We start from the raw sequence: 19484 nt of genomic DNA on the forward strand, positions 1-19484 counted from the left end.
TCCCCTATCCATAAGATACCTATTTAGCTCCTTCTTGAAAGCATCCAGAGAATTGGCCTCCACTACCTTCCGAGGCAGTGCATTCCAGACCCCCACAACTCTCTGGGAGAAGAAGTTTTTCCTTAACTCTGTCCTAAATGACCTACCCCTTATTCTCAAACCATGCCCTCTGGTACTGGACTCTCCCAGCATCTGGAACATATTTCCTGCCTCTATCTTGTCCAATCCCTTAATAATCTTATATGTTTCAATCAGATCCCCTCTCAATCTCAATTCCAGCGTGTACAAGCCCAGTCTCTCTAACCTCTCTGCGTAAGACAGTCCGGACATCCCAGGAATTAACCTCGTGAATCTACGCTGCACTTCCTGTACAGCCAGGATGTCCTTCCTTAACCCTGGAGACCAAAACTGTACACAATACTCCAGGTGTGGTCTCACCAGGGCTCTGTACAAATGCAAGAGGATTTCTTTGCTCTTGTACTCAATTCCCTTTGTAATAAAGGCCAACATTCCATTAGCCTTCTTCACTGCCTGCTGCACTTGCTCATTCACCTTCAGTGACTGATGAACAAGGACTCCTAGATCTCTTTGTATTTCTCCCTTACCTAACTCTACACCATTCAGATAATAATCTGCCTTCCTGTTCTTACTCCCAAAGTGGATAACCTCACACTTACTCACATTAAACTTCATCTGCCAAGTATCTGCCCACTCACCCAGCCTATCCAAGTCACCCTGAATTCTCCTAACATCCTGATCACATGTCACACTGCCACCCAGCTTAGTATCATCAGCAAATTTGCTGATGTTATTCTCAATGCCTTCATCTAAATTGTTGGCGTAAATCATAAACAGCTGTGGTCCCAATACCGAGCCCTGTGGCACCCCACTAATCACCACCTGCCATTCCGAGAAACACCCATTCACCGCTACCCTTTGCTTTCTATCTGCCAACCAGTTTTCTATCCATGTCAATGTCTTCCCCCCGATGCCCTGAGCTTTGATTTTACCCACCAATCTCCTATGTGGGACCTTATCAAATGCCTTCTGAAAATCGAGGTACACTACATCCACTGGATCTCCCTTGTCTAACTTCCTGCTTACATCCTCGAAAAACTCCCAACAGATTAGTCAAGCATGATTTACCCTTGGTAAATCCATGCTGGCTCGGCCCAATCCTATCACTGCTATCTAGATATGCCACTATTTCATCCTTAATAATGGACTCTAGCATCTTCCCCACCACCGATGTCAGGCTGACAGGTCAATAGTTCTCTGTTTTCTCCCTCCCTCCTTTCTTAAAAAGTGGGATAACATTAGCCATTCTCCAATCCTCAGGAACTGATCCTGAATCTAAGGAACATTGGAAAATTATTACCAATGCATCCGCAATTTCCAGGGCCACCTCCTTTAGTACCCTAGGATGCAGACCATCTGGACCTGGGGATTTGTCAGCCTTTAGTCCCATCAGTCTACTCATCACCGTTTCCTTCCTAATGTCAATCTGTTTCATTTCCTCTGTTACCCTATGTCCTTGGCTCATCCATACATCTGGGAGATTGCTTGTGTCTTCCTTAGTGAAGACAGATCTAAAGTACTCATTAAATTCTTCTGCCATTTCTCTGTTTCCCATAACAATTTCACCCAATTCATTCTTCAAGGGCCCAACATTGTTCTTTATCTTCTTTCTCTTTACATATACCTAAAAAAAACCTTTTGCTATCTTCCTTTATATTCCTGGCTAGCTTGCATCCGTACCTCATTTTTTCTCCCCGTATTGCATTTTTAGTTAAGTTCTGTTGTTCCTTAAAAACTTCCCAATCATCTGTCCTCCCACTCACCTTAGCTCTGTCATACTTCCTTATTTTTAATGCTATGCAATCTCTGACTTCCTTTGTCAACCACTGTGGCCTGTTTCCCCCCTTTGAATCCTTCCTTCTCTGGGGGATGAACTGATTTTGCACCTTGTGCATTATTCTCAAGAATACCTGCCATTGCTGTTCCACTGTCTTTTCTGCTAGGCTATCCGTCCAGTCAACTTTGGCAAGCTCCTCCCTCATGGCTCCATAGTTTCCCCTGTTCAACTGCAACAATGACACCTCCGAGCTGCCCTTATCCTTCTCAAATTGCAGATAAAAACTTATCATATTATGATCACTACCTCCTAATGGCTCCTTTACTGCAAGATCGCTTATCAAATCCTGTTCATTACATAACACTACATCCAGAATAGTCTTGTCCCTGGTCGGCTCTCGTACAAGCTGTTCCAAGAATGCATCCCGTAGGCACTCTACAAACTCCCTATTCTGTGGTCCAGCACCAACCTGATTCTCCCAGTTCACCTGCATGTTGAAATCCCCCATAACTACTGCGACATTACCTTTGCCACATTCCAATGTTAACTCCCTATTCAACTTGCACCCAATATCCATGCTACTGTTTGGTGGTCTGTAGACAACACCCATTTGGGTCCTTTTGCCCTTACTGTTCCTCAGTTCTATCCACACAGACTCTACTTCTCCTGACCCTATGTCTCCCCTTGCAAAGGACTGAATCTCATTCCTCACCAACAGGGCCACCCCACCCCCTCTGCCCACATTTCTGTCCCTACGATAGCACGTATACCCTTGTACATTCATTTCCCAGGTCTGATCTCCCTGCAGCCATGTCTCCGTTATCCCAACAGACAGTTGGGATAGTTACCCATTCGCACCTGAGCTTCAAGCTCATCCGCCTTATTTCTGACACTTCGTGCATTCAGATATAGAATTTTTAGCCCATTTCTCCTCTCTCTGTTTGAATCGCTGCCTATTGCTCCCCAAACTCCCATCAGGCTATATGCCCCTAGAATTTTGTTGTCCTTCCTAAATTTACTTATTCTTTCTGCACATTTAACTCCATGTTCCGTCAGACCATCCCTCTGTACATGTGTACTCCTTATCACAAAATATTTCCACAAATAAGTTAATGAAATATAATGCAAAATGCATGTGAAGTGTGCAGCACAAGTAAACAGCTCACTGTCCTATTGACAAGACCTCAGTGGTGGCAGGGTAATTCATTAGTGTCATAGTCTGGGGGAGGAAGATGTTACCCAGCCTGGCAATCTAAATCTTGATGCTCCTGTACCTTCTCCCTGATGATAGTGGGTCAAGGAGATTGTGGGATAGATGTTAGGGACAATGTTCTCAGTAAATGTCACAAATGGGGGAGGGGCGGAGACCCCAGTGATCCTCTCAGCGGTCTTTACTATCCTCTCAAGGGTCTTGGAGCCCAATGCCTTGCAGCTTCCGTACCACACTGTCAAAGGTGCTCCTGTAGAAAGTTGTTGGAATGGGGCACGCATACCTCAATCTCCTCAGAAAGTGTAGATGCTGCTGTGCCCTCTTGACTAATGAGGAGGTGTTGAGAGTCCAAGTTAGATCATTTGTGAAGTGGACACCAAGGAACTTTGTGTTCTTCACTCTGTCCATGGCAGAGCCATTGACGTGCAATGGAGAGTGGTTGACCTATGCATTCCTAAAGTCCACAGTCATCTTAGTTGTCTTGTCTTCACTGAAGCTCAGGTTGTTGTTTTCACTCAATATACCAAACCCCTCTACCTCCTCTCTATGCTAACTCATCATTGTTGCTGATGAGTCTAACCACTGTTGTATCATCAGTGAATTTAGTGAAGCGATTTGAGCTGGATCTGGCAGTGCAGTTGGAGTCAGCAGTGGACTGAACACAGCCCTGGGGTGCACCAGTGCTCAGCGTGGTAGAGTTTGAGATATTGCTGCCAATTTATACTGACTGGGGTCTTTTTGTCAAGAAGTCCAATATCCAGTTACAATGAGGGCTGTTGAGTCCCAAAGAGGACTGTTTACCCATCAGCCCCTGAGGGATGATAATGTTAAATGTCAAGTTGAAGGCGATGAACAACATCCTGGCTTGTGGGGCATTGTTTTCTAAGTGGGACAGGGTGGAATAAAGGGCCAAGGCTTTGACACCATCAGTGGACTGGTTTGAGCAGTAGGTGGACTGGAATGAGTTCAACGTAGCTGTGGTGCAAAACACTTCATGAATGTTGAGATCAATGCCACTGGGCAGTAATGGTTTAGGCTAGTTACCATCGATGGTAATGATGGTAGCTGCCTTGAAGCCTGCAGGGATTCTTGCAAAGTGATGTTAAAGATGTCCATTTAGACCTCTTTTAGCTGGGCCCTACAATATCTCAGCACCTGACCAGGGTATGTTGTCTGGCCCTGCAGATTTGTGTGGGTTTACTCTGGCTAGGGTCCTCCTTACCTCTGCTACAGCCAGACATGGTGCCTGTTCCTCAGGGGGAGAGATGTCACATCATTCATTGCATTAAATTGTGCAAAGAAGGCTTTCAGCAATTGGGAAGGAGACATTATTCTTTCCATATATGTAGTTCTGGTTTCTGTTTTTGCATTCATGTTGATACAGATTGCGATTTGTAATTACACTATTTTGCTGTATGATCTACTATAACGTGCCAGAATTGAAGGTTGAGAGTAATTGATTTGAGTTGAAGTTAATATGAACAGGAAGCAGACTATTTAGTAGAATGATCAAAACACAGTAATGTGAACAAAACATGCACAAGAAAAATTTGCATGCGCGGGCAAAATTATTCATATGGTGATGTGATGTCCACCATTTTGGATTTAAGGGAATAGTGGAGGCAGGAGGGAAGTTGTCATTGTGAACCATACCAATCATGAATTACATTGATCACCATAAAATAGTAAGCTAGAAAAGACTATTTAATGAAAAATATTACAAGAACTAGTTAAATAGGCAAACTATCTAAAGATATGAAACATCAATGACCCAATGAATTTTTAGAATAGCTTGCCTTACTTTATTAAAATTATAGTCTAGAATGCAAAAGGATGGAAGTTTATTGTGCATTTAGATTTAGTCTCTGATTAAAGCGCATCTGGAGTACTGTATTTATTTTTGGATATTGCATTTCCAAAATATTTATTGGTACTTGAGTGGGTGCAGTGTAGATTCACCAGAAAGTTATCAAGACAAATGGGATTAAATTATGTAGGCAGTTTACATGGACTGGGCTGGCATTTCCTTGTCTACATTAGATTAAGAGGATGTTTTTGGGCTGTTTTAAGATGATTACAAATTCCTATGTCAGGAAGCTGTTTATTGACCACAACTCAGCATTTAACACAATTATTCCTATTGTTCTCATCAAAAAGCTCCAGAACCTAGGCCTCTGTATCTCTCTCTGCAACTGGATCCTTGACTTCCTAACCGGAAGACCACAATTTGTATGGATCGCAAACGACATCTCCACCTCTCTGACAATCATCACTGACACGCCTCTGGGATCTGTGCTCAGCCCACTGCTCTACTCTCTCTACACCCATGTGGCTAGGCATAGCTTAAATGCCATCTGTAAATTTGCTGACAATATGATCACTGTTGACAGAATTTCAGATGGTGACCAGAGGGTGTACTGGAGTGAGATATGTCAGCTAGTTGAATGGTGTCACAGCAACAACTTTGCACTCAACATCAGTAAGACCAAAGAACTGGTTGTGGACTTCAGAAAGGTGAGAGTACACAGACCAGTCCTCGTAGAGGGATCAGAAGTGGAACGAGTGAGCCGTTTCATGTTCCTGGGTGTCAACGTCTCTGAGGACCTAACCTGGACCCAATATATCACTTCATCTACAAAGAAGGCATGTCAGTGGCTATATTTCATTAGGAGTTTGATAAGATTTGATATGTCAACAAAAACGCTCAACATCTGCAAATGTACTGTGGAAAGCGTTCTAGTTGGCTGCATCGCTATCTGATGTGGGGGGGGGTGGTGCTATTGCACAGGATTGATGTAAGCTGCAGAGAGTTGTAAACTTAATCAGCTCCATCATGAGGACTAGCCTCTGTATTATCCATGACGTCTTCAAGAAGCGATTCCCCCAAAAAGTTCGCATCCATTGTTAAGGACCCCTGTCTCCCAGAGCATGCCTTGTTCTCATTGCTACTATCAAGAAGGAGGTACAGAAGCATGAAGGCACACATTCAGTGATTCAGCAAAAGCTTCTTTCCATCAGCCATCTGATTTCTGAATGGACTTTGTACCCATTAACACTACCTCAATACTTTTTTTATTTTTGTCTTTGCACTACTTAGTTAATTTAACTATTAAAAAAAAATATGCTTACTGTAATTCAGTTTTTTCTCTAATGCATTGCATTGTACTGCTACTGCAAAGTCAACAAATTTCACGACAAATGCCAGTTATATTAAACCTTATTCAGATTCTGATTGAAGAATTTGATAAAATAGAAATTAGTCCCTTTGAACCTACCACAAAGAAAGGGCATATCCTTAAAATTCAGATTTGGCATTTCAAGAGAAGTATTAAATTTGCACAACACATGAATCTGCTTCCAGAGCTGTTCTGAAATTGAGAATATATTAATTTTGAAGTGTAATTTCTTAAGAATTATTTACAAATGTTAAAATGTTTTGTAAGTAAATCCAAAGAAGTAATTGGGCCATAATATTGTAGAGCGTGTTGTCACTTGAACGGATTAGCATTCAAATAACCAGTCAAAAATTTCAAGTATGCATTTTCTGCTGAACTTTTAATGTTATGTGTTTTGACTTTGATTTTTATCATTGTTTAAAGCAAAAATAATAACCCCTGGCCATACATTGGTGCATTGAAGACAATTATGAATTTCATCACTGAAGTCTTGCCTTGGAGAGGTGGTTGCAACATTATAGAAAGCAGTCCATTCATGGATCTTTATGTATGTTGTGCAGTTGGGGTAGGTTGATTGAGAAACTTTGTTTTGTACAAGTTTGTGAGGTCCAATTTCTCATGCACTTCATTGAATGAATCAACAATTACTTTGAGGACTCCAGTTACATGACTATGAAAAGTTTGGTGGTAGAGTGATCTTGTTTCAGTGGTTAAGTTAAACAATTTTCCCTGCAGGTAAACTTTGAACAATTGGGAAGCTTGTTGGAGATGACACACAGTATTGTGACAATATATTATTGATAATGCAGCCTTGTTTGATGTTGTTCTGAAATTAGACTGGGTCTCTGGTGACCCTGTTGCTTAGAATCCAAGCTGACATGTCATCATGTAGGATGAAGATGTTTGTGAGGACAAGTACTCAAAGGTTTTTGAGCTGTCAGAAAAAGGCATGCGTAATGGTTGATGCTGCTCACTGTGTAGAGGTACCCTATAGCAAATTTTGCAGGAAGTTTAAATTGTTTAAAACATGAAGTTGGTTGCTGACTACAAGTTTATTTGAGATTGTTTTATTGCTATCCTCCCTTTTGTTTTCAAGTATGGTTAAATTACAGTTAATTTAAAGAGATTCATCTTTGAAATGTTTGTAACATTGTATCAACTGCAATTCTCTGAATACAAGATTCTTGGTAGGAGTAGGGTATCTAGAACACTGAAATTACAGACTCTGTATTTTAGTACATGCATTCTAAAATATACCACACATGCTATCATACTGAGAATGAATGAAACCTTGTGTGTACAGACTAGTATTTGTTCAGGAATGTATTTCTGCAGGCCTCAATGTTATTTGACACTTAGGAACAAATATTGTAATTTCCTTTCCTTTTTTTCCCCCCACTTTATTTTAACTCTTCATTCTCCAAAGATACTGGTACATTTTGTGCTGGGCTCTCAATTTTGTGATTATCTTCGTGTAAACCCGACAAAGAAGGAGCACAAACTGCGCTGACTATGAAGCTTGTTGATTCAGCAGAGGTTTACAGGCAATCATGTAAATCAATAATTGCCTATCAGACTTAGTATCTTATGAATCAAATCCACCACTTCCACCATGGTTTGATTCATTCACAATTCCCCTGTAAATGAAGCTGTCTGTCATCGCTGTGTGTTATGATTAGCTGGTTTTGACAGCTAATATTTTATAAATATTAGGCAATAACAACAAGAGAGAATGCCAAAACCATTTTACCAAGCTGTACCATTCTTGCCCATTAGTAGACCCAGAGATCTCAGAGCCTTAACTAAAACAACCATTTTAACAGTAAGGAAACAGAAAATCTAAATAACTCACAATAATAGTTTAGCAGACAAGTTACCAAGAGAGAGGGTAGGCTGCCTGTGATTAAATTCTTCACCCAAAATCAGCTCAAACTCTTCTATCAAGTACTTAATGGCTGCAATTGCTGCAGCACTACAGAGTGTCCAAACTACATGTAAACTTGATTTGTTTACGACCTCCCTAAGAAGCATAAGATCAGTAACATGGACCATCATCACGTTCCAGTTTCCCGTCAGGTTGGACATTATGCCGACTTGGATACATTACCTCTTCATAATCATAGATTTTTGAGCATTCTGGATTCCCTTCTAGATACAATTTTTGAGCTACATCATTAAGACTGACTATTTTCTTGGGGGAATGAATATGTAAGTGTGTAACCTTGCCAGCATTCTCCATTTTCCAAGAAGATGCTCATTTTAAAAGCTGTATATTTATTGTTCCATAACGTCATCAGAATTTGCTGCAGCTCATCTGAAAATGTCATAATTACTCTTGTTATTTCCTAATTCTGTTAATTCATTGCTCTCCTGACCTTTCCATCATCTAGTATCCACCCTTCATTAACTATAGTTATCATAACTGCTCTGATATGGAATGCACGTCTGCAGGGTGTGCCAGTAGTAGGTCAGGCTGTGCTAGTGGAGAGAGAAAAAGAACGAAGCTATTATCACTGATGGATGGCCTGACCTATTCCAATACAGAGAAAATGAAATACCTGAAAATATAGAATTTGCCATTGAGTGTGGAAAGTTCCAAAATGCTTAGATGAGCTGTTGTTTTTCAAACTCATATTTGACCTTGATATAAGTTCCACAGATGGGTGCGAGTGGAATATAGAATTAAAGTGGTAGAAAATTGGAAACACAGGGTCACCACCACTGCGTAAGTGCAGGTATTCTGCAAAGGGTCACCCAATCTCCATTGGGGAGGAGACTACATTATTGAAATGAAATAGTACATATAGTTTGAAGAAGTGCAAATGAATCACTTCTAGAAGGGAAGAGATAGAAGGATCGATGTTGAATTTCCTGTAGTTGTACAGGAAACTTCTATAGAACATTTCAGAGAAGGAAGAGAGTTGGAGTATATGAAAGGGAACAGTCCCTTTATGAATTTTGATAAGATGGGGGAAAATATATTTACTGGTGGAACTATGTTGAAGAAATCTGATTGAAGGTGGAGAAAATTGTGACAGATAATTTATTGAATGCCAAGGCTGGCAAATGGAGGGTCAAAACCAAGGGATCTCTATCTTTGTGCTGAGGAATCTTCATCATGAGATGTTGACTGTTTTTCTTTCCGCAGAGGCTGCCTAGCCTGCAAAGTGATTCCAGTATTTTCTGTTAATAGAATCAGAGAAATGCAGCGTAAGAGTAGGCCCTTCGGCCCACTGATTATGTGCCAGCCATCGGTTATGTGGTTCCAGCATCCGCAGTTTTATGTTTTTATCTGTAACTTTTTTTCAAGGAACTTATTGTGGTTGTGGGGGACTTTTATGGAGAGAAGCTATTTCTCAAAATGAAGCAATTTATTTTGAATCTAAATTTTATCCATGTTAAATTATTATACATTTAATTTCTGACACGTTAGCTTTAAAAACTTGAGGATCTTAGTTAAAAATCAAACCTGTAAATGTGTTTCTGACGGAGCTTGTCTCTTTCCTGCTGCAATTATGAAACAGAAATTTTATATAAGCAGCTGGGAGAAAAAAGTGTTGTAAAGTAAGCTGAAATGCTGCACCATAGGCTGGAAAACCACAGTACTGATTGCATCACCCTGCTTCCTCCTCCTCTTTCTCCCCTCCCCCAAGTGAAAGCCAAGCAGCTAACATTATCTTCGGTAGATTAAATGGGAAGTTGTATTCTGCGTCATCACAGGCGTGCTGTTTGGTCGCTGATTATTGACTGGGTGGGCAGTGCTGTAGGAAGTAATGCATTGCTGTGAAAAGACGCTGGAGCCAGGTTTTTCAGAAGCAAACAGTGCCAAAGAATGTACTTCAGTTGTGACTTTGTGAAAGGTTGTCAGTTATACAAGGAAATGCAAGGGGAAGTATTCTGGTGGTTCTGCTCTGTGCATTTTTATTTTTCTGGTAGTTAGACTGAGGAGTTCTGAGCTCCACCTTTCTGGACTGTATTTACCAACATCATAGGAAGCAGCTGGCAACATTTGTTGGAATTGGCCGTGATTGGCCACCCTTTGTTTTTAAATCGTATCATTTAGTCTTCATTGAAGATGTTGTTGTAGCCTGTGGAAGGTGAAATTGACCTTCAAACTACCCTCCACGTAGAGTTAGTTTTCTAGCCAGCTACTGAGTTCATCTGCATTCAGCATTGCTGGTACTGGAAGCGTGCGTCATACAGAAAGACCGCATGATAATGAAAAAAGGACACGAGGCCAGAGCTGCGCTGTTTTTGAAAGGAGTGAGGGGATAGCAATACACGATATCATATATAAACAGCTGGGAAAGCTGCTGTGATAGATCTTCTTGTGGCTGCTGCTCACCAAAAGACATAATGTTGAGCCTACAGGACTCCGTGTTTTTTGAAATTAGCATCAAGTCTCTCCTGAAGTCTTGGAGTAGCAGTAGTTGTAAGTAAATACAATCATATTTAAGTGCAGATATTACCAGTGATCATATCAAATAAAGGCTTGATGTTTATAAGAACTGTGTAAAATGGAAGAATGTTGTTCCTAATTTAACCTGTTAAATTACTATATGGGTAGTTTTCTATCACTTTTTCATTTTGATGCAAATAAACCAAAATAATCCATTGTTTTAAAGAACCCCTTCATTATTATTTTCATTTTTTTCCATCATCCTGTAGGCAACATTTTAAATCTGCTTTCTTTTGCCATCACACCAATAACATGCTTGAATTTGAATATTCATTTGCCTGTTACCAGATCATTTAATAATTAATTATAACCAGTAATATTGATATGTCAAATTAATTTTACACCTAGTGGTTAATATCTTTATTGATGGAAGTAAAATAATGGCTGTGTAGCTAAGTACGGATTGTAATCTTCCTAGAGATTTGCTATGAAATGCTCTCATGGTGTTTGTGCTGCTAAGTTATCTGCAGAAAGCCAGATATAGAGTTATTTTTCCAGTGTGATCAGCTGCTTACGTTGTAAAATGTCAGTGCATAGCTAGTTGCCGTTGATTATAGTTTAGCCCTTTTCTATTCAGCAGCAACAATGGAGTGACATTAATATGGCCGGCCTTTGGTATGCACAGCTTCTGCCAACATTTTGAATGCTGGTAGTTCATACTTTTGTCAGGAACATTATGTGAATCAGCTGTTGAAAGTGCTTTTGTCTATCATTGCCACCTCCTCGGCTTGTATGTAGTATGGTGCACGACAACTCTTTGTTGAAGTCTGCTTTCTGCGGTATTGAAATGTGACTAAGGTCATGCAGTACCCAGTCAGCATCTGTTTAGACACAGATGTAGCAGTAAAACAGCAAGAAATATTCTGATGAATCCCTCCATACTTTTTTTAAAAAAGTGTTGAAAGTTGATGGCTAAAAACAGCAACAGAAAAATAGTCAACAGACAATGAGAAAGGGCCGACATATATTTCAGAACAGCCTGAAACATTAACCCTTCTGTTCGAAGTACTGGCTGTTTTAGTTCAAATTCCCAGCATTTGCACTATTTTGTTTTTGCAATATAAGGGTTTTGCCAGCCTGGAGTTGGAAACGAGCTCATTCATCTGAAAACTAATGGTCCTAAACTCATCCACTGTGAGCATTTCAAAGATCATTCTCTGTTATTGTTTATTTGTTCAGTGGCATTTTCAAAAAAAAATAGTTAACCAGTTTAATTTCTAGGGAGAGCAGAAAGGATTTGGACTGGAAGAATTCAAGAGATGGAAAAGCTAAATAATCTCTCACTACAATATTGCATTGCCCAGTTACCACAGTTGGGGTATGAAGTAATGGTGGAATTGATAAATCAGTTGGATCAGGGCAGTAGCAAGAAAGCAAACAAACTAATGAGAATCTAGGGTTATTATAGTGTATTTTGAATTCTGAAAAGTTGTTTCATGTTATTTTGTTTACTAACTTGAAGATGAATATGCAGGATAATAGAAAGTTGTTTGAAATCTCTGGGCATTATTAACATTTTTTTCCCACTGAGATATATTTACAGTCATTTTTAACCAGTCTTTGTATTGAACAGTTTCTTATTTCATCCACAATCCCAATTCACTTTACTTTTAGACATCTGAATTTTATCATCTGCACTCGTCTTAGATCGTTTCAAGTTTAATTATCATTCAACCATACAGGAATCTAACCAAACGAAACAGTGTTCCTCCAGGGCCAAGGTGCAAAACACATTCCCAACAGCACACACTACATTGCACATAGCACATACCACAAATAGGACATACAATTACAATTTCAGAAACACATACAGTCACAAAGAGGGAAGAAAATATATAGCCCAAGTGTCTGATCTTGTTCTTCCAGCAAGCAAACACTGGAGGGCAGTACTGGGCTCAGGCTCAGCAGGCAGTGTGGTACAGGCAGGAGATTCGGGGGCCGCAGAAGAAAAGCTAAGATGGTGGTTGCCTCCCAGGTGCAAGGGTCCAGGATGTCTCAGAGTGGCTGCAGAAGATTCCAAAGAGGGAGTGTGAACAGCCAGAAGTTGAGGTGCACATTGGTAGAAGGGGGGGGGGGGAGGGGTCCTACACAGTGAAAATAAGAAGTTGGGGAAGAGGCTTAAGAACAGGACCTCCAAGGTACCACATGCTAGTCAGGACAGGAATAGGATGATGGTACAGATGATTGAGTGGCTGAGGAAGTGGTGGAGGGACAGGGTTTCAGATTTCTGGATAATTGGGATTTCTTCTGAGAGACCAATATCCTTGTGGGAATGTTTGCTGGAGCTTTTGGGGAGGGCTTGAACTAATTTGGTAGTGGGATTGAAACTGGAGCAATAAGGCTGAGAAATAGGGCAGTTGGTATTCAAGTCAACACAGTGTGTAGTGAGACTGTAAGGATGTACAGGTGAATGATAGGGCAAAGCTGCAGTCAGCATGAGATGAAGTGTAACATAGGGGCAACATTGAAAAGGGTGATAGATACAGGACTGAAGTATACAGATTGGCAGGTATGATGTTGTGGACATCATTGAGACATGATTGAACAAAGATAGATAGGAGCGTAATAGCCAAGGATGCACCCTGTATCTAAAAGACAGGCCTGTGAGCTGAAGGGGTGGGTGGCTCTGGTTAAAAAATTGAATCAATCCTTAGAAAGAAGTGGCTAAGGATTGGAAGATATAAAATGCTTGTGGGTAGAATTAAGAAACTAAGGGTAAAAAGACCCTGATGGGAGTTATGTACAGGTCCCCAAACAGTGGCCAGAATGTGGGCTATAAATTTCAACAGGAAATAGAAATGGCATGTACTGAAGGCAATATTGTGATAGTCATGGGAGATTTCAGTACGCAGGTGGATTGGGAAAATCAGTTTGGTGCTGGATTCCATTAGAGGGAATTTGTAAAATGCCTGTGAGATGGCTTTTTAGACCAGCTTTTGGTTGAGCCTACAAGGGGAAAGGCTATTCTGGTAAATATTATTTCCACTTTATTTTCAATCATGATCGTTTTCCGCCAACGGAACCGAAACACTGCGGATTCAGCGCAGCCGCGGGCGGCGGGTCCTGAGCTCCCCCGGGTCCTAAAGTCCACCCACACTGAGACAGGTTAAGTTAAGGGACTTGAGCATCCGTGTTTTTTGGTATCCGTGGGGGGGGGGGTGTCTCGGAACCAATCCCCCGCGGATAAGGAGGGCCGACTGTACTTCCACACGAGACGTCAGATGCTGGAGTCTGGAACACAGCATCTATCAAGGACCCCCCACTGCCCAGGCCATGCTCTCTTCTTGCTTCTGCCACAGGAAGAAGGTATAGGAGCCTCAGGACCCACACCATAGGGTTCAGGAACAGTTAAGTACCCTTCAACCTTCAGGCTCTAGAAACCAGCAGGGATAACTTCATTTGCCCCATCACTGAACTGTTCTCGCAGCCTTTCAAGGACTCTTCATCTCATGTTCTCGATATTTATTACTTATTTATTTCACTTTTGTATTTGACCTTTGCAAATATGTTGTTTGTCAGTCCTGTTGGGTGCAGTCTTTCACTGATTGTGTTTCTTGGATTTGCTCTGTATTCCTGTAAGAAAATCTAATCTCAGGGTAGTATTTGGTGACAAATATGTACTTTGATAATAAATTTACTTTGGACTTTGCAACCTTTCAGTTCATATAGACCTTCAAATAACTATTCATTGTTTTCACGGTCCCATCAACTCAATTTCCTCTCCCAATGGCCCCTACTTACACTAAGGACAGTTTAATTTGGTCAGCTTGATGATTCATCTTCAAATACTGGAAAAACTAGAGGACCCCAAAGATACACATGCTTACAGGGAGAATATGTAAGTTTTGCATAAGCGCCAGAAGTCGAGATTGAATCTGGGTCGCTGGAGCTGTGTTAGCAGTTTACGATCTGCACTACTGTGCCAGCCAAAGCAGAAAGAGAGATGGAATAGTTAAGTTTGCAAGGTCCAGAGCTCAAGCCATTGGCAATGTTAGCATAAATGTCCACTGGGGGAACCAATTAATTCAGCAGAAAAGCAGAACTAGAGCATATATTATGTTAGAGAGCTGGAGGAGCCGACAGGACTCCATGGAAGGATTTGAAAGTAAGCATATTCAGGGTTTTATGTAGATTAGCAAACATAGATTGAGTGGTACTAGGAATATATTAGGAAATAGGTAGGAGTATCTTGGATTACCTCATTTAGCGAGAGGAGAGTATTAGGGAACAGTTCGAATAGACCAGAATGGCCAGCTTTAGAGATGCTGAGGAAAAGAAAAGTTTCAGAATTATGCATTGAATTGTACAGGTTTATAAAGGAGGAATTGATGATGCTGCTCACGTATGATGGAATGTTCATCCTGAGGTTGCTTATAACATCATCACAGTTAATTTAGTTCATTTTCAGACCACAGTCATGGACAAGTATGGAGTCAAGGGGTTGGGATCTGAGGACTGAAGGCATCTATCTAGTTTGATGGAGAAATCTCCAGCTCATCCAGAGTCTGTGCAATGAGTCGTTGGATTTGGTGGGAGTGGTGAAGAGAAGGTGAGAGGGGGAGTTATGGTAACACTGAATAATGAGAAGAAGTGAAGAAGGTTAAGAGTTGTTGGTGAAATAGATTTGGGTGTTAGTAGTATAATAGTGTTAGTGTCAACACAATTGAGCAGGGTTCCCAACCTGGGGTCCACAGCCCCTTCAGCTAATGGTGAGGGAACATGGCATAAAAATGTTGGGAATCCATGCAATAGAGGAAAGGGATCATCGCGCAGGAGGAGAATCCATTGTTGATGATTATTTGGTTTGACAGCAATGTGGACGTGAATTTGTGAGATTTGAAAATTCAGGAAATTTAAAGACAAAATGATTGTTTGGAGTTGCAGTTTGCAAGGCAATGTAGTTTTCGGCATTTTTACCTATACCATTGACCTTTTATAAAATCTGTGAGCTCATTCATAAACCCCATGTTTCTGAAGTGTTTCCTTATACATTGCCTTGAAAAAGTATTGAGCCCCCACAACTATTTTCACATTTTACTGTCTCACTTTTCTAAATTTAAGATATATTGATGTAGGATTTTTTGAGCTAATCCACAAAACATTGTACATCATGTCAAATAAAAAGAAAAACTTCAGAATCTGTCAACATTTTACTAAAAGTTAAAAACCAACCTTGTGAGGCTGAAAAAGTAATCATCCCCTTTGTAATTACTATGCTAACTTTCATCAGCTGCAATACTGTGTCTTACTTTACCAACTCATCCAATTAGTTGATGTAGAAAATTGCAGGATTAACTTTCCAATGATTTCATCAGAATAAATGCCCCTTCTCTCTGTAAGGTCCCATCAGTATGGTAGAGTTTCAACAGACCAAACCAAATAAAGACAAAAGAGCATTCAAGACAAGTCAGTAAAATGATAATAGAGAAACATAAATCTGGAGAAGGATACAAGACCATCTCAAAGTCACTGCTCATACCTCGAAGCTCAGTGCAGTCTATCATGAAAAAATTGGGGGGAAAAGCACGAGTCCACAGCCACACTATCTAGGTCAGGCTGTCCCTCTAAACTTGGTTGCCAGAGAAGAATGACACTTTTAAGAGAGACTACTTAATGCCAGCAGTCACTCTCAGTGAGCTGCAGAAGTCAGTGGCTGCAAATGGAGATGAAGTTCATGGCTGCACAGTCTCTAATGCCTTGCACGTAAAGAGTATGTATGGAAAAAGTGAGAAGAAAGAAGCCATGGCTTAACAAAATGTATATACTTACTCCTAAAGACTTTGCACAGCATCACTTAGAAGATTCTGTAAAGATGTGGAGGACGGTCTTGTGTTTGGATGAGTTTAAAGTGAAACTTTTGGGCCTCAACACTAAGCAATACATGTGCTGTAAATATAATACTGTGCTTCAGCAAGGTAACACCATCGCTACTGCAAAGGATGGTGGAGATAGCATCATGCTATCTTTTCAGATTCTTTTCAGCAGCAGGCACTGGAAATCTGGTCAGGCTTAATGAGAAGATGAATACTGTATAAGAGGATATTGTGTAAGAGCGCCCTCTTCTTCGTGGTGGCGTGTTGGGGAGGAAGCATTAAGAAGAGGGACGCCTCACGTCTTAATAAGCTGGTAAGGAAGGCGGGCTCTGTCGTGGGCAAAGTACTGGAGAGTTTAACATCGGTAGCTGAGCGAAGGGCGCTGAGTAGGCTACGGTCAATTATGGAAAACTCTGAACATCCTCTACATAGCACCATCCAGAGACAGAGAAGCAGTTTCAGCGAAAGGTTACTATCGATGCAATGCTCCTCAGACAGGATGAAGAGGTCAATACTCCCCAATGCCATTAGGCTTTACAATTCAACCGCCAGGACTTAAGAACTTTTTAAAAGCTATTATTAATGCTTTTTGAGATAGTGATTTAGATGCATATCATATTTTTTACTGAGTTAAGTATTGTATGTAATTAGTTTTGCTACAACAAGTGTATGGGACATAGGAAAAAAGTTGAATTTCCCCATGGGGATGAATAAAGTATCTATCTATCTATCTATCTAAATGCAGAGAGATCCTGGGTAAAAAACCTAATAGCCTCTGCCAGAAAGCTTAAACTGGGGAGCAAGTTCATCTTTCAGCAGAATAGCGACCCAAAGCACCCTGCCAGAGCAATCATGGAGAGGCTTCAAATGAAGCAAATTGATGTCTTCGTGGGGCCCAGTCAGAGTCCTGACCTTAACCTGATTGCACATCTCTGGCAGTACCTCAATTCTGTTGTCCACCACCACTCCCCAACTAACCTGGCATAGCTTGAGCAATTTTTCAAGGAGAAATGGGCAAATCTTGCTCCAACACATTGTGCAAAGCTAAAGGAGACTGATTCGGTTCAGCTAAGTACTGAGAAAAGAAGGATGAATATTTTTGAACTGCTGACATTTCAGGTTTTGAATTTTTAATTTTTTTAATGCTTTACAATTTGCCCTGTTTCTTTGGGCTCTACTGTGGGGGGGGGGGGGTGTGGAAGGATGTGAAAACTAGAGTTAAGATTGGATCAGCCATGATCTTGTTGAATGGCGGAGCAGGCTTGAGGGGCCGATTGGCCTACTCCTGCTCCTATCTCTTATGTTCTTATGTTATATGATTCACAAGTAAATCTTCTCAGTTAAATTGGTCAAAGTTACTGGTTGTAATACTCATTTATGTGAACAAAGGGTTGGGGCCAAATACTTTTTCAAGGTGCTGTAGTACAGAGCCATAACATCAGCTTTCTCCCTTCTCACTATTAAAATATTTCTAAGTTTTTTGTCTCTTTATCTTACCAAGAACAGATGTTTTTGCACATCAAATATTGGCAAAGCTAGGGCCATCGTCTTCGGTTCCCGTCAGCATCTTAGTTCCCTAACTAACAACTACATTTCTCTTCCACTTCCTGTGATATCACTACAGTTCCATTTATCTACTGTTTAAACTATAAAATGTGACTTTTACCTCTAAAATATTATGGCACACTCCTGAAAAACTATTTTCTGAATATAAATGAGAGGTAATCCAAAATCTGTTGTTATGTCCAAATTCATACCAAGACTGGTTCATCCTGCCATTCTCATTCAGGGAAGTAGTAAGTCACTTAAATATTTTACCTTTGTTTTTAAACATGTGGCCCCCACTTCCTTAGCATTAAGCACAGTGACATTCAAGTATTTATCCTCCTCCAATTTCCTGACATCCTCCAATCTAATTACTCTTATGATGGCTTCTGCTGCCGAAGTTCTAAGCTCTGAAATTCCTTTGACATCCCTACCTTCCGTCGCACCTTTAAGAAACTAATACAATTCTACTGCTTTGATAGATATTTTAGTGTCTGCCCCAATGTGGTCCATATGGTTTGTTAATCAGTTCTAATAGTACTTACACGTGGAGCATTTGGAACCCTTAGTTGGATTAAAACCACTATTGAAATGAAAGTTGTTCTTCTTTGACCATTGTGTAAGGTCTCTGAGAGGCTTCTGAGAAACTTGCATAATTGTGAGTTATCCCTCTTTTGTATCTTCATTATGCCTTAAAACTTACTATTGAATCTGGCTGTATCAACTCTTCAAACAATGCATTCCAGTTTGAAACAGCTGGTAGAAAAGGGTGGAGGGAGGGATTGGAGGAAAGAGCCTCCTCTACTTCCAGGCTGTGACTAGACACAGATCAGAGCAGGGGTTCCCAATCATCTTAATGCCGTGGAGCCTTACCATTAACTGAAGGGTCCATAGACCCCAGGTTGGGAACCCCTGCATTAGGGGAACAACACCTCTGCTTTCTCAAACTACATTCTCTTTTTCTCTATCATTGTCTGTTCAGGGACTTTGGTTGTATCATTGGTAGTCCGTAAAGTCACTGGTTTGTGTTAATTTTTCCATTCGGCATATATTAATCAGCCTTGAGTGGATTTTACAGTCTGTGCTTTGAACATCATACTAAGCACTAACATTTTCTCAAATTTTATGCCTCACTTATGTTCCTGGTAATTTGTTTTCAAGATTTGATCTCTTGGTTGCATATTTGTAATTGCCAGCATTACAGTGTATTTTTAAATAAATGTCTGTGCAGTTAATTATGGTGTGTCTGGGCTTTTGATGCTTTCTGTAAATTTGGTGTTAACTTTAGAGGGTACAGTTGTGATAATTTAGTCAATTTAGATATTGCTGTTCTGGAAAAAATGGAGATTAATTGTTTTTAACCAGAATGCTTTTGCCTCTTAATTGTGCCACCTCCTTCAATACTAACCAGAAGTCTTAACGTTAT

The 19484-nt window shown here is 40.5% G+C and overlaps 1 protein-coding gene across 10 annotated transcripts in view; it reads left to right on the top strand.

The window, feature by feature from the left end:
* The window catches only part of fryl (furry homolog, like), a 333936-nt gene that overhangs the window by 81788 nt on the left and 232664 nt on the right, over positions 1-19484 (top strand). The window contains exon 1 of one of the 10 annotated variants that reach the window (XM_073064692.1): positions 10011-10673. The exons of 8 other annotated variants lie outside the window; for them this stretch is intronic. In XM_073064692.1, coding sequence (XP_072920793.1) covers positions 10598-10673 — 76 coding nt within the window. In that variant the 5' untranslated portion in view covers positions 10011-10597. Of the gene's footprint in view, positions 1-10010; positions 10674-19484 lie in introns of those variants that run through there. One more of the 10 variants, XM_073064695.1, reaches the window with a different exon arrangement.

Source organism: Hemitrygon akajei, chromosome 13 (genome assembly GCF_048418815.1).
Source record: "Hemitrygon akajei chromosome 13, sHemAka1.3, whole genome shotgun sequence".
Classification (NCBI taxonomy): domain Eukaryota; kingdom Metazoa; phylum Chordata; class Chondrichthyes; order Myliobatiformes; family Dasyatidae; genus Hemitrygon; species Hemitrygon akajei.